Raw genomic sequence first — 14,474 nt, forward strand, 5'->3', positions numbered from 1 at the left:
GAAGACTCATGTCCTTTAAGTATCTTTAGCAGTGTGTACAACACACACACACACACACACACACACACACACACACACACACACACACACCTTTCGTATCAGAGTCCTTCTTGAGGCAGAAGGCCATGGCTGCAGCAGACAGTACCCCAGCAGAGGCCAGTGCGTAAGGGCGGCTGCTCCCGCTCTGTCCTCCGGTCCTTCCCCCGCTCTGTCCCCCGGTCCTTCCCCCGCTCTGTTCCCAATACAGGTTGTTGTTGCGTCCCTTGGAAGCCAGAGAGGCCCAGGAGCTCCTGCGACCCTGGAGATTAGAGAGCCACCTGGGGGCCAGATGGTGATACTGTATAGCCAGGCTCACACTCTGGCCTTTCGCCTCCTCGCTCAGAATTCCTCTACGGGAGACACGGGAGGTAGAAACGAGGGGGTTCCGGTTGGCGTCCGCTTTATCGAGGATGATGTGGTTCCTCGCGGCGTCCTTTGTGCTTGTCTGGAGCACACGGCACGGGGAAAGGCTGCGCGACCTTCGCATGAAGATCCGCGGTGGAACCGAAGACAACATTGCGGGAAAACACGCGAACCGTGCAACGTTAAGCCTGATGATAGTACTTACTTGCAACGACAACACCTTTAATTGAAGTCTACTGCCGTCATTCCGCCTACAGACCGTTATTTATCTCGTGATGGTTGACAGCAGCGACAGAACAAAAACAACCGCAGCATGGGATGTTACTGGAACATGAACTGCATCATGGGAATAATAGTTTTTTTCCTACAGAAACGAACTGGCTCCACTTCCTGGTATCACAGAGGCTACTCCACCACCTCTTATGAAGGTTAACTCTGGATTTATTCATGGACTTAACATTTTTCCACACACAAGTTAATCTAAATCAATCCCCACATTAAAAAAATGTAAGTTTGTTCTGCTTTATAACAAACAAAACAACTTTCTCCTTCGCTATGATTCGCCACCAGATGGCGTTCAGATTCTGTGGCACTGCGGAGGCTGGATAACGCAACAAACACGTGTTGTGTCGCAGCAGTCAGCAGAGTCACTAGGCCAAATACAAGCACGAATCGCCTATAGGGGCTGGCGCTAGCCAAAATTGAGTGAACTGCTGGGGAAATCTCCAGGAGATGCGGTATTTAATTTTCCTTTGGGAGACGAGAATATTGAATAGAATTTAGACCTTCATTCTCACTGGTTTTACACTCCAGTCCAGTTGGTGGCGGAGATGCACCTTAAAGTTGGTTGTCAACCACTATATAAAATCCCCAGAAGAAGAAGAAGAACGCTGGCCACCAGTTAGTTAGACACAATGTGGGAGTTTAGGAAATGCACCTTGTACATTCAATAGGAAAACATCATATTTGTTGGAGACATCTCTAACCCAGGGTCAACCATTTGATCACATACAACATTCAAATGTACCTTTACAGATCAACCTTTAATGTTGGCTACATATCACAAGACTCATCACAGTTGATCACCTTGTAAAATATATTTTCTTTGCCTTTTGTATTTTTCAGAATAGCTCCTGTTTCCCCCAGTCCAGTCACTATGACAACACAGACACATGCTATGCTGCTATTTGACCACATGACCTCACCTGAGAGTCTGAAAAAACAGTCTTGCTGTGAAATCCAAAATTCCTAAGAAGTTGCTGTTTGCAGTAATCCCAAACAATGTTAATGTAGGGGCGGCCCTCTAGCCTAATCCTTAGAGGAGAAATCACATGCAGAGAGCATTGTTCATTTGCTGGTCTCTTGAGAAACTTTTGACAAAGGCTATGGGGCTGTTCTGGCCAATGTTTGAAATATTAAGAAAAATTAAGAATCATTAACATATATCGTTTGCTATGTTTATTTTATTTAACCTTTATTAACGCTCTAACCACTAGGCTACCCTGCCGCTCTGTGTGCTTGCCTCAGTGTAAATACCTGAGAGAGTCACTACCAGGTGTGGATGAGAGAACATGACAATTCCAAGAGAGGGAAATAGTTTTCCTTTTCAGAGTTTAAAAAGTTTAGACATTTTTCTCCACCTGGGGAGAGAAAGCACCTGTGGCGTTCATCCAAACACACACTTACACATCTCATTCATCCAAATACACACTTACACATCTCATTCATCCAAACACACACTTACACATCTCATTCATCCAAACACACACTTACACATCTCATTCATCCAAACACACACTTACACATCTCATTCATCCAAATACACACTTACACATCTCATTCATCCAAACACACACTTACACATCTCATTCATCCAAACACACACTTACACATCTCATTCATCCAAACACAAAACCACAGCTCAAAGGCAAGAGGCAATGTGTCACTATTGCCTCACTGCCTTTCCACTTCTTAAAGGAACTCTGTTCTGTTCCCAGACTAATAAATATAAAGTCATTAAAACTGTAGCCTACCCAGGCCTGATATATAAGACACCAGACTAAGGGACTAATTCAGACATTAAAACTGTAGCCTACCCAGGCCTGATATATAAGACACCAGACTAAGGGACTAATTCAGACATTAAAACTGTAGCCTACCCAGGCCTGATATATAAGACACCAGACTAAGGGACTAATTCAGACATTAAAACTGTAGCCTACCCAGGCCTGATATATAAGACACCAGACTAAGGGACTAATTCAGACATGAAATATCAGAGACAGGTGGCGTATTATCCCATTGGAGATGTCTTTCTTTGTAAGTAATTGACATTAAGTCTTAAAGGCACTTGCCCATTCCGGCAAGTCAGGACTATTTTTGGGTTGCCCGAAGAGTTTCATCATTTATGGAATTATTTGCAGTCGGGCAAGTTGAGCCTGCTCTGAGAATATTGTATTCCTGTGCTGATCTTTCCGATTCCCCCTTACCTGTGTCACGGATGTGAAACGGCTAGCTTAGTTAGCGGTGTGCGCTAAATAGCGTTTCAATCGGTGATGTCATTTGCTCTGAGACCTTGAAGTAGTGGTTCCCCTTGCTCTGCAAGGGCCGTGGCTTTTGTGGAGCGATGGGTAACGACGCTTCGTGGGTGACTGTTGTTAATGTGTGCAGAGGGTCCCTGGTTCACGCCCGGGTATGGGCAAGGGGACGATCTAAAGCTATACTGTTACACCTGTACATTCTAATAAACAAGGCTTCCAAAAGGGTTCTTCAGCTGTCCCCATAGAATAACCCTTTTTGGTTCCAGGTAGAACTATTTTGGATTCCATGTCGAACCCTCTGTTGAAAGGAGAGCACCTTCTTTTCTAAGATTGTAGGTGAAAGGCAGACACCATAAGGCGCTTCTGCATGTAAATAGCTCATTTACATTTGCTCCTGCAACAAGGGTTATCCTATGGGGACATCTGAAGAACGCTTTGGGAATACTCGTGTCTAAGAATATACACCCTAAGGGGGAATCAGAAAGATCACAACAAAAACCTCAGAGCAGACTCAACTTTGCCAGCAGCATACCACCCTGCATACCACTGCTGGCTTGCTTCTGAAGCTGAGCAGGGTTGGTCCTGGTCAGTTCCTTTGATGGGAGACCAGATGCTGCTGGGAGTGGTGTTGGAGGGCCAGTAGGAGGCACTCTTTTCTCTGGTCTGATATCTGGTCCCTGATACAGGGACATGTGTGTGTAACTGTATAACTTTAGACCGTCCCCTCGCCCATACCCGGGCGCGAACCAGGGACCCTCTGCACACATCAACAACAGTCACCCTCGAAGCATCATTACCCATCGCTCCACAAAATCCGCAGAGTAAGGGGAAACACTACTGCAAGGTCTCAGAGTAAGTGACGTTACCGATTGAAACGCTATTTAGCGCGCACCACCGCTAACTAGCTAGCCGTTACATGTGCACGTAGCCGAGTGGGCGGTTGTCAATCTGGAATTGCTTCTCTGTGTGTCTCCAACGCTTTCCTCTATTCGTCACACTGCACCATCCACCCCCGACGACGTCGAGTGACCATAGGGGGGCACACAGCGACGCAGGGGAACTGAAATGTAAACGCGCAACAATTGATCATAACCATCCGACTTGTCAGCCTCTCATCTCTAGTGGAGACGCGGTGAGACAGCGGACACATATGTCTCACTTATATAGCTGCTGTGGACCATACCGAGCTGAAATTGATTCACGTCAGAGGGTCAATAATGTTATAAGATAAACGCCGGAAAGCTTCCACTCACGTGTTTGTATAGTTTCTATGAAAACTGTAGATTTTTGTATTTTTATACCCGTGTTTTTGTGCGTTCTTCGTGTTTGTTCAGCAACTCTCCTTTCTAAGCACACATCGTCACAATACGCGGAGTGCGTGCTCAGTGTGTGGGATCAAGAAATGAAATTATAGGAATAATTCACTCAGAGGATAAGAGGTGTAACGTTACGTCGTTTAGCTCAGTCACTCCTCACCGGCGCCCGTTCGTCCCAGTCTGCTTCGGGTCTCTCCGCCATCGGGAGTTTCCCTACCTCGGTTTGGTCCGATCGTTGTTCTTCCTAGTGAACTGCAGAAGAGCGAGCTCGCGCTACCCGGTAAAAGATTATGTCGGTGTTGATCCCGGATGACCGGGCATTCAGCAGCTTCAAGGAGGAGTGCGGGAGTGAGGAGGGCTGGAGTCTGACCTACAATAAGACGGACATGACAGTGTGGACTCAGACTATAGGAGGAGACGAGGACAAGTCACTCCACAAGATTAAGGTGAGAACAGGGTAGGCCGGTACTCAGGTGAATGGAAAATGTCAGGAATAGAGGACATCATATGGGTTACCTCGGTCACACAGTCCCATAGCACAAGTCATAATGTCCTAAACTGAAACCCTTTCATAATATTACTCAAAGGAGTGAAAGGAAGTGTTATTTACAGGAAAAAATGAAATCTAGATTGTTAAATGTTTAACTATTGGGCCAGGGCCAGCGTCAGGTGTGTGCTGCATGTATCCGGGTCTGTGGCAGGACAACGGACAAACAGGTGTTCTCACATGGAGTTGTTTGAGGAAGGGAGGTGGAGGGGAGGGGAAATTGAAGGTGAAAGAGGGAATGTGTGTACTGTACACATGATTAATCCGCTCTGAAGTCACACTAGTTTAAACTCCGGTGTGTGTGTGTGTGTGTGTGTGTGTGTGTGTGTGTGTGTGTGTGTGTGTGTGTGTGTGTGTGTGTGTGTGTGTGTTGTAAGAAGCTGCAGGAGGAAGTCTTGTTCCGTTGCCCACAGAGATTCCTGTTCTGCAACCTGTGAGTGCAGGTACATTAACTGAAACATTATTTTTGACAGACATGACCGTCAGTTGTGGCACCTGCTGGGGTCGTGGTCATAGAGAAGGAAACATATGGTAGGGAGGCAGTAAACCTGTTTCATGAGCTGTCATCTATCGGTCTCTAAGTGTCCGTTTGCCTGATTTGTCACAGTGGGTAATGTCACAGCGTGGGTAATGTCACAGCGTGGGTAATGTCACAGCGTGGGTAATGTCACAGCGTGGGTAATGTCACAGCGTGGGTAATGTGTGCTTAAGGAGAGGCCGTGTCTCTCTCTGCACTCATAGCCATAGGGGATAAAGGTGTGAGACTGTGTGTTTGTGTTTTTGCTCAGTTAAGAGAGAGCAGGATACACTGATGGGAGTTGCCCTCAAACCATTACATCCTTGTGTGTGTCTCTCTAAACCCTGATGTGTGTGTGTGTGTGTGTGTGTGTGTGTGCGCGCGCAGGAGGCAGTGATGCTATGGTCCTGTTCTTCTATCTATAGACTTGGATAAAAGCACGGATGCTCCCAGCTGATACATGTGGAAAGTGTGTGAGTGTGATATCCAGTCTGTTGTAGTGTTCTCCTCTCCCTGAGGGGGCTGTTGTAGTGTTCTCCTCTCCCTGAGGGGGCTGTTGTAGTGTTCTCCTCTCCCTGAGGGGGCTGTTGTAGTGTTCTCACTGAGGGGGCTGTTGTAGTGTTCTCCTCTCCCTGAGGGGGCTGTTGTAGTGTTCTCCTCTCACTGAGGGGGCTGTTGTAGTGTTCTCCTCTCACTGAGGGGGCTGTTGTAGTGTTCTCACTGAGGGGGCTGTTGTAGTGTTCTCCTCTCCCTGAGGGGGCTGTTGTAGTGTTCTCCTCTCACTGAGGGGGCTGTTGTAGTGTTCTCCTCTCACTGAGGGGGCTGTTGTAGTGTTCTCCCTGAGGGGGCTGTTGTAGTGTTCTCCTCTCACTGAGGGGGCTGTTGTAGTGTTCTCCTCTCACTGAGGGGGCTGTTGTAGTGTTCCCACTGAGGGGGCTGTTGTAGTGTTCTCCTCTCACTGAGGGGGCTGTTGTAGTGTTCTCCTCTCACTGAGGGGGCTGTTGTAGTGTTCTCCTCTCACTGAGGGGGCTGTTGTAGTGTTCTCCTCTCACTGAGGGGGCTGTTGTAGTGTTCCCACTGAGGGGGCTGTTGTAGTGTTCCCACTGAGGGGGCTGTTGTAGTGTTCTCCTCTCACTGAGGGGGCTGTTGTAGTGTTCTCACTGAGGGGGCTGTTGTAGTGTTCCCCTCTCACTGAGGGGGCTGTTGTAGTGTTCTCCTCTCACTGAGGGGGCTGTTGTAGTGTTCTCCTCTCACTGAGGGGGCTGTTGTAGTGTTCTCCTCTCACTGAGGGGGCTGTTGTAGTGTTCTCATCTCACTGAGGGGGCTGTTGTAGTGTTCTCACTGAGGGGGCTGTTGTAGTGTTCCCCTCTCACTGAGGGGGCTGTTGTAGTGTTCCCCTCTCACTGAGGGGGCTGTTGTAGTGTTCTCCTCTCACTGAGGGGGCTGTTGTAGTGTTCTCATCTCACTGAGGGGGCTGTTGTAGTGTTCTCACTGAGGGGGCTGTTGTAGTGTTCTCACTGAGGGGGCTGTTGTAGTGTTCTCACTGAGGGGGCTGTTGTGGTGTTCTCCTCTCCCTGAGGGGGCTGTTGTAGTGTTCTCCTCTCCCTGAGGGGGCTGTTGTAGTGTTCTCCTCTCACTGAGGGGGCTGTTGTAGTGTTCTCACTGAGGGGGCTGTTGTAGTGTTCTCCTCTCACTGAGGGGGCTGTTGTAGTGTTCTCCTCTCCCTGAGGGGGCTGTTGTAGTGTTCTCCTCTCCCTGAGGGGGCTGTTGTAGTGTTCTCCTCTCACTGAGGGGGCTGTTGTAGTGTTCCCCTCTCACTGAGGGGGCTGTTGTAGTGTTCTCCTCTCACTGAGGGGGCTGTTGTAGTGTTCTCCTCTCACTGAGGGGGCTGTTGTAGTGTTCTCATCTCACTGAGGGGGCTGTTGTAGTGTTCTCACTGAGGGGGCTGTTGTAGTGTTCCCCTCTCACTGAGGGGGCTGTTGTAGTGTTCCCCTCTCACTGAGGGGGCTGTTGTAGTGTTCTCCTCTCACTGAGGGGGCTGTTGTAGTGTTCTCATCTCACTGAGGGGGCTGTTGTAGTGTTCTCACTGAGGGGGCTGTTGTAGTGTTCTCACTGAGGGGGCTGTTGTAGTGTTCTCACTCCCTGAGGGGGCTGTTGTGGTGTTCTCCTCTCCCTGAGGGGGCTGTTGTAGTGTTCTCCTCTCCCTGAGGGGGCTGTTGTAGTGTTCTACTCTCCCTGAGGGGGCTGTTGTAGTGTTCTCACTGAGGGGGCTGTTGTAGTGTTCTCCTCTCACTGAGGGGGCTGTTGTAGTGTTCTCCTCTCCCTGAGGGGGCTGTTGTAGTGTTCTCCTCTCCCTGAGGGGGCTGTTGTAGTGTTCTCCTCTCCCTGAGGGGGCTGTTGTAGTGTTCTCCTCTCCCTGAGGGGGCTGTTGTAGTGTTCTCCTGAGGGGGCTGTTGTAGTGTTCTCACTGAGGGGGCTGTTGTAGTGTTCTCACTGAGGGGGCTGTTGTAGTGTTCTCACTGAGGGGGCTGTTGTAGTGTTCTCACTGAGGGGGCTGTTGTAGTGTTCTCACTGAGGGGGCTGTTGTAGTGTTCTCATCTCACTGAGGGGGCTGTTGTAGTGTTCTCATCTCACTGAGGGGGCTGTTGTAGTGTTCTCATCTCACTGAGGGGGCTGTTGTAGTGTTCTCACTGAGGGGGCTGTTGTAGTGTTCTCACTGAGGGGGCTGTTGTAGTGTTCTCACTGAGGGGGCTGTTGTAGTGTTCTCACTGAGGGGGCTGTTGTAGTGTTCTCACTGAGGGGGCTGTTGTAGTGTTCTCACTGAGGGGGCTGTTGTAGTGTTCTCCCTGAGGGGGCTGTTGTAGTGTTCTCCCTGAGGGGGCTGTTGTAGTGTTCTCCCTGAGGGGGCTGTTGTAGTGTTCTCCCTGTGGGGCTGTTGTAGTGTTCTCCCTGAGGGGGCTGTTGTAGTGTTCTCCCTGAGGGGGCTGTTGTAGTGTTCTCCCTGAGGGGGCTGTTGTAGTGTTCTCCCTGAGGGGGCTGTTGTAGTGTTCTCCTCTCCTGGGGGCTGTTGTAGTGTTCTCCTGAGGGGGCTGTTGTAGTGTTCTCCCTGAGGGGGCTGTTGTAGTGTTCTCCCTGAGGGGGCTGTTGTAGTGTTCTCCCTGAGGGGGCTGTTGTAGTGTTCTCCCTGTGGGGCTGTTGTAGTGTTCTCACTGAGGGGGCTGTTGTAGTGTTCTCACTGAGGGGGCTGTTGTAGTGTTCTCACTGTTGTAGGGGGCTGTTGTAGTGTTCTCACTGAGGGGGCTGTTGTAGTGTTCTCACTGAGGGGGCTGTTGTAGTGTTCTCCCTGAGGGGGCTGTTGTAGTGTTCTCCCTGAGGGGCTGTTGTAGTGTTCTCCCTGAGGGGGCTGTTGTAGTGTTCTCCCTGAGGGGGCTGTTGTAGTGTTCTCCCTGAGGGGGCTGTTGTAGTGTTCTCCCTGAGGGGGCTGTTGTAGTGTTCTCCCTGAGGGGGCTGTTGTAGTGTTCTCCCTGAGGGGGCTGTTGTAGTGTTCTCCCTGAGGGGGCTGTTGTAGTGTTCTCACTGAGGGGGCTGTTGTAGTGTTCTCACTGAGGGGGCTGTTGTAGTGTTCTCCTCTCACTGAGGGGGCTGTTGTAGTGTTCTCCTCTCACTGAGGGGGCTGTTTTAGTGTTCTCCTCTCACTGAGGGCGCTGTTGTAGTGTTCTCCTCTCACTGAGGGCGCTGTTTTAGTGTTCTCCTCTCACTGAGGGGGCTGTTGTAGTGTTCTCCCTCACTGTGTTGTAGTGTTCTCCTCTCACTGAGGGGGCTGTTGTAGTGTTCTCCCTGAGGGGGCTGTTGTAGTGTTCTCCTCTGTTGTAGGGGGGGCTGTTGTAGTGTTCTCCTCTCACTGAGGGGGCTGTTGTAGTGTTCTCCTCTCACTGAGGGGGCTGTTGTAGTGTTCTCCTCTCACTGAGGGGCTGTTGTAGTGTTCTCCTCACTGAGGGGGCTGTTGTAGTGTTCTCCTCTCACTTAGGGGGCTGTTGTAGTGTTCTCCTCTCACTGAGGGGGCTGTTGTAGTGTTCTCCTCTCACTGAGGGGGCTGTTGTAGTGTTCTCCCTGAGGGGGCTGTTGTAGTGTTCTCCCTGAGGGGGCTGTTGTAGTGTTCTCACTGAGGGGGCTGTTGTAGTGTTCTCACTGAGGGGGCTGTTGTAGTGTTCTCACTGAGGGGGCTGTTGTAGTGTTCTCACTGAGGGGGCTGTTGTAGTGTTCTCTCCCTGAGGGGGCTGTTGTAGTGTTCCCACTGAGGGGGCTGTTGTAGTGTTCCCACTGAGGGGGCTGTTGTAGTGTTCTCACTGAGGGGGCTGTTGTAGTGTTTTCCTCTCCCTGACTGGGCTATTGTAGTGTTCTCCCTGAGGGGGCTGTTGTAGTGTTCTCCTCTCACTGAGGGGGGGGGCTGTTGTAGTGTTCTCCTCTCACTGAGGGGGCTGTTGTAGTGTTCTCATCTCACTGAGGGGGCTGTTGTAGTGTTCTCCTCTCTCACTGAGGGGCTGTTGTAGTGTTCTCCTCTCACTGAGGGGGCTGTTGTAGTGTTCTCCTCTCACTGAGGGGGCTGTTGTAGTGTTCTCCTCTCACTGGGGGCTGTTGTAGTGTTCTCCCTCTCACTGAGGGGCTGTTGTAGTGTTCCCCTCTCACTGAGGGGGCTGTTGTAGTGTTCCCACTGAGGGGGCTGTTGTAGTGTTCTCCTCTCACTGAGGGGGCTGTTGTAGTGTTCTCCTCTCACTGAGGGGGCTGTTGTAGTGTTCCCACTGAGGGGGCTGTTGTAGTGTTCCCACTGAGGGGGCTGTTGTAGTGTTCCCACTGAGGGGGCTGTTGTAGTGTTCTCACTGAGGGTCTATAGCAGTAAAGAACAGTGACATGTAAAGTGCAGAGGAATTGAAACCCGGGGAGAGATCCATAGCTTTGTTATTATCAGCATCATTATCATCAATAATCTATTAGCCAGTAACCATTGGTCAGCCAAATCATCAGCATTATACTGACACACACACACTGTTGTAGTGTTCACACACACACACACACACACTCCACTGACTGTTGTAGTGTTCTCACACACACACACACACACACACACACACTGTTGTAGTGTTCACCACTGAGGGGGCTGTTGAGCTTCCCTCTCTATGTAAATGTGAACAGTGTGTGTGTCATATGTGGGTGGCTTGATAGTCTGTCAGTACTGTCTGGTCTCTCCCCAGCCCACACACACCCTGAGTGTTCTCACTGAGGGGGCTGTTGTAGTGTATACAGATCTCCCTGAGGGGGCTGTTGTAGTGTTCTCCTCTCATCCTTTGTCTGTTCCACACTGTTCCCCTCTCATCCTGTTGTCTTCCACACTCCTCCTCTCTCATCCTTCTGAGGGGGCTTCCACACTCCTCCCCTGTCTCCCTTCTGTTCCACACTCCTCTCCTCTCATCCTTCTCTTTCACCTCCTCCCTGAGGGGGCATCCTTCTCTTCCACACTGTTCCCCTCTCATCCTTCTCTTCCACACTCCTCCCCTCTCATCCTTCTCTTCCACACTCCTCCTCTCTCATCCTTGTTCCACACTCCTCCCCTCTCATCCTTCTCTTCCACACTTCTCCCTCACTCCTGTTGTAGTGTCCCCTCTCATCCTTCTCTTCCACACTCCTCCCCTCTCATCCTTCTCTTCCACACTCCTCCTCTCTCATCCTTCTCTTCCACACTCCTCCCCTCTCATCCTTCTCTTCCACACTCCTCCCCTCTCATCCTTCTCTTCCACACCTCCTCCCTCTCATCCTTCTCTTCCACACTCCTCCCCTCTCATCCTTCTCTTCCACCACTCCTCCATTATACTCTCATCCTTCTCTTCCACACTCCTCCCCTCTCATCCTTCTCTTCCACACACCTCCATCCCTCTCATCCTTCTCTTCCACAGCTCCCTCCCCTCTATCCTTGTTCCACACTCATCCTTCTCTTCCACATGTCCTCTTGATCCCTCTCATCCTGTCTTCTCCCCAGCCACACTCCCCTCCCCCTCTCATCCTTCTCAGATACACACTCCTCCCCTCTCATCCTTCTCTTCCACACTCCTCCCCTCTCATCCTTCTCTTCCACACTCCTCCCCTCTCATCCTTCTCTTCCACACTCCTCCCCTCTCATCCTTCTCTTCCACACTCCTCCCCTCTCATCCTTCTCTTCCACACTCCTCTACCCGTGTCCAGCAGAACAAATGAGCTTTGACAAGCCTGGGGGGGGGAGTAGACTGGGACAAGGAGGAATGTTGGATTAAACACAGCAGCTGACTATAGTGCAGTCTGATGCAGGGGGGAGGGTGTGTGTGTGTATCAGGTTAGAGGTCGTGTATCATGTGACTGTGAGCATGCAGTGTCTGGCCCACAGGACTCTGTCAATTGACGGTTCACAAACACCATTCTCCATCTCTCTCTCTCTGTCTCTCTCTGTCTCTCTGTCTCTCTCTCTCTCTCTCTCTCTCTCTGGCTCTCTCTCTCAATTCAGTTTAAATGTATTTATTGTCATGGGGAACATATGTTTATGTTGCCAAGTGAACTAGATAATAAACCAAAGTGAAATAAACTATCAGAAATGAGCAGTAAACATCACAAAAGTTTCAAAGGAATAGAGACATTTCAAATGTCATTGTCTTTTATACAGTGGTATAATGATGTACAAATAGTTAAAGTACAAAAGGGAAAATAAATAAATATCAATTGAATTTACAGTGGTGTTTGTTCTTCACTGGTTGCCCTTTTCTTGTGGCAACAGGTCACACATCTTGCTGCTGTGATGGCACACTGGTATTTCACCCAAATTGGATTTGTTTTCGAATTCTTTGTGGGTCTGTGTAATCTGAGGGAAATATGTGTCTCTAATATGGTCATACATTTGGCAGGAGGTTAGGAAGTGCAGCTCAGTTTCCACCTCATTTTGTGGGCAGTGAGCACATAGCCTGTCTTCTCTTGAGAGCCATGTCTGCATACGGTGGCCTTTCTCAATAGCAAGGCTATGCTCACTGAGTCTGTACATAGTCAAAGCTTTCCTTAATTTTGGGTCAGTCACAGTGGTCAGGTATTCTGCCGCTGTGTACTCTCTGTTTAGGGCCAAATAGCATTCTAGTTTGCTCTGTTTTTTTGTTCATTCTTTCCAATGTGTCAAGTAATTCATCTTTTTGCTTTCTCATGATTTGCTTCGGTATAATTGTGTTGCAGTTGCTGTCCTGGTGCTCTGTGGGGTCTGTTTGTGTTTGTGAACAGAGCCCCAGGACCAGCTTGCTTAGGGGACTTCTCTCGATTCATCTTTCTGTCGTTGATGGCTTTGGTATGGAAAGTTTGGGAATCGATTCCTTTTAGGTGGTTGTAGAAGGCCCTTCTTGCCTTGTCTCTCAGATCGTTCACAGCTTTGTGGAAGTTACCTGTGGCGCTGATGTTTAGGCCGAGGTATGTATAGTTTGTGTGCTCTAGGGCAACGGTGTCGAGATGGAATTTGTATTTCTGGTCCTGGTGACTGGACCTTTTTTGTAACACCATTATCTTTGTCTTACTGAGATTTACAGTCAGGACCCAGGTCTGTCAGGGCCCAGGTCTGTCAGGGCCCAGGTCTGTCAGGGCCCAGGTCTGGCATAATCTGTGCAGAAGATCTAGGTGCTGCTGTAGGCCCTCCTTGGTTGGTGACAGAATCACCAGATCATCAGCAAACAAAAGACATTTGTCTCTCCTGTCCTCATCAGTAGAGGAGTATACTGAATGACTTTAACAGAATTACAGTGATGTCTTCTCTCTCTCCCTCCCTCTCTTTTTTCCTCTCCTGTTTCAATCTGCCCCGCGGACACAATCACTCCATTATTCTCTCAGCTCCATTGTGACTTTTAAGTCCTTAGTCCAACACACACACACACACACACACACACACACACACACACACACACACACACACACACACACACACACACACACACACACACACACACACACACACACACACACACAGCTCATTCCTCCAAACACATTGATAGGTAGTGCACTGCTTTTGGTCTGGGTTATCCCCATGTAGCTGGGGTTAAAAGTAGTGCCCTCTATGGCTTTCTCCACTCCCCTATCTTCTGTCTGTGTTGTTGTGGTGTGGAGTCTTCCCCTGGCTGAGGTAACCATGGAGATGGCGCTTCTCTAGGGCAGTTTTGCAGGCCACTGGTGTGTGTGCTCTCACTTTTTAAGAGCCTGACGTTGTGCCCACGGTTTTACTATTAAACTGCCCCTCCCCCACCCCACAAACACACACACACACACACACACACAAGTGTGTGTTTGGTCAAATAACGGTAGGTGTGTGTGTGTGTGTGTATGACTGTGTGTTGACTATTTATTAAATGTGTGTGTTTCTCCTGCAGTGTCGGATGGCGTGTAAGGACGTGCCAGCTGAGACCATGTATGATGTTCTCCATGACATCGAGTACCGGAGGAAATGGGACGCAAACGTCATCGAAACCTTCGACATCGGAAAACTCACTGTTAACGCAGACGTGGGCTACTACTCGTGTACGACACGCACGCACACGCACGCACACACACACACACACACACAGATATTCAGTGTGTATGTTAATGAGGTTCCTCCTCGTCTGTGTCTAGGGAAGTGTCCCAAGCCGCTGAGGAACCGTGATGTCATCACGCTGCGCTCCTGGCTGCCCACTGGTAGTGATTACATCATCATGAACTACTCTGTCAAACATGCTGTAAGTATAAACATGTACAGGGAGAGAGTATCCTGGTCCAGAAGCCTGTACTATACCGTCTCCCTCAGGGCTCTCCAACTCTGTTCCTGTACTATACCGTCTTCCCTCAGGGCTCTCCAACCCTGTTCCTGTACTATACCGTCTCCCTCAGGGCTCTCCAACCCTGTTCCTGTACTATACCGTCTCCCTCAGGGCTCTCCAACCCTGTTCCTGTACTATACCGTCTCCCTCAGGGCTCTCCAACCCTGTTCCTGTACTATACCGTCTCCCTCAGGGCTCTCCAACCCTGTTCCTGTTGTGACGACCCTCCCACTCTGTCTGCCGTATTCTGTCTTTGTTCTTGTTTCCTTATTAGGATGCCGGTGGGCGGAGTTGGGGAGGGTCGTCAGCTAC

General features: G+C 49.8%; 2 protein-coding genes across 3 annotated transcripts in view; one reads left to right on the plus strand and one right to left on the minus strand.

Annotated features, from left to right (window-relative positions):
* Positions 1-2,960, minus strand: part of LOC135546666 (mitochondrial disaggregase-like) — a 78,924-nt gene extending 75,964 nt beyond the window's left edge. Inside the window, exon 1 of one of the 2 annotated variants that reach the window (XM_064975276.1) lies at positions 91-2,960. In XM_064975276.1, coding sequence (XP_064831348.1) covers positions 91-556 — 466 coding nt within the window. In that variant the 5' untranslated portion in view covers positions 557-2,960. The remainder of the gene's footprint in view (positions 1-90) is intronic. The other variant, XM_064975277.1, reaches the window with a different exon arrangement.
* Positions 2,961-3,932: 972 nt separating this feature from the next.
* Positions 3,933-14,474, plus strand: part of stard10 (StAR related lipid transfer domain containing 10) — a 42,422-nt gene continuing 31,880 nt past the window's right edge. The window contains exons 1-3 of the mRNA XM_064975279.1: positions 3,933-4,704; positions 13,737-13,884; positions 13,978-14,081. Of these exons, the coding sequence (XP_064831351.1) occupies positions 4,549-4,704; positions 13,737-13,884; positions 13,978-14,081 (408 nt within the window). The 5' untranslated portion in view covers positions 3,933-4,548. The remainder of the gene's footprint in view (positions 4,705-13,736; positions 13,885-13,977; positions 14,082-14,474) is intronic.

This window comes from Oncorhynchus masou, chromosome 9 (assembly GCF_036934945.1).
Source record: "Oncorhynchus masou masou isolate Uvic2021 chromosome 9, UVic_Omas_1.1, whole genome shotgun sequence".
NCBI lineage: Eukaryota > Metazoa > Chordata > Actinopteri > Salmoniformes > Salmonidae > Oncorhynchus > Oncorhynchus masou.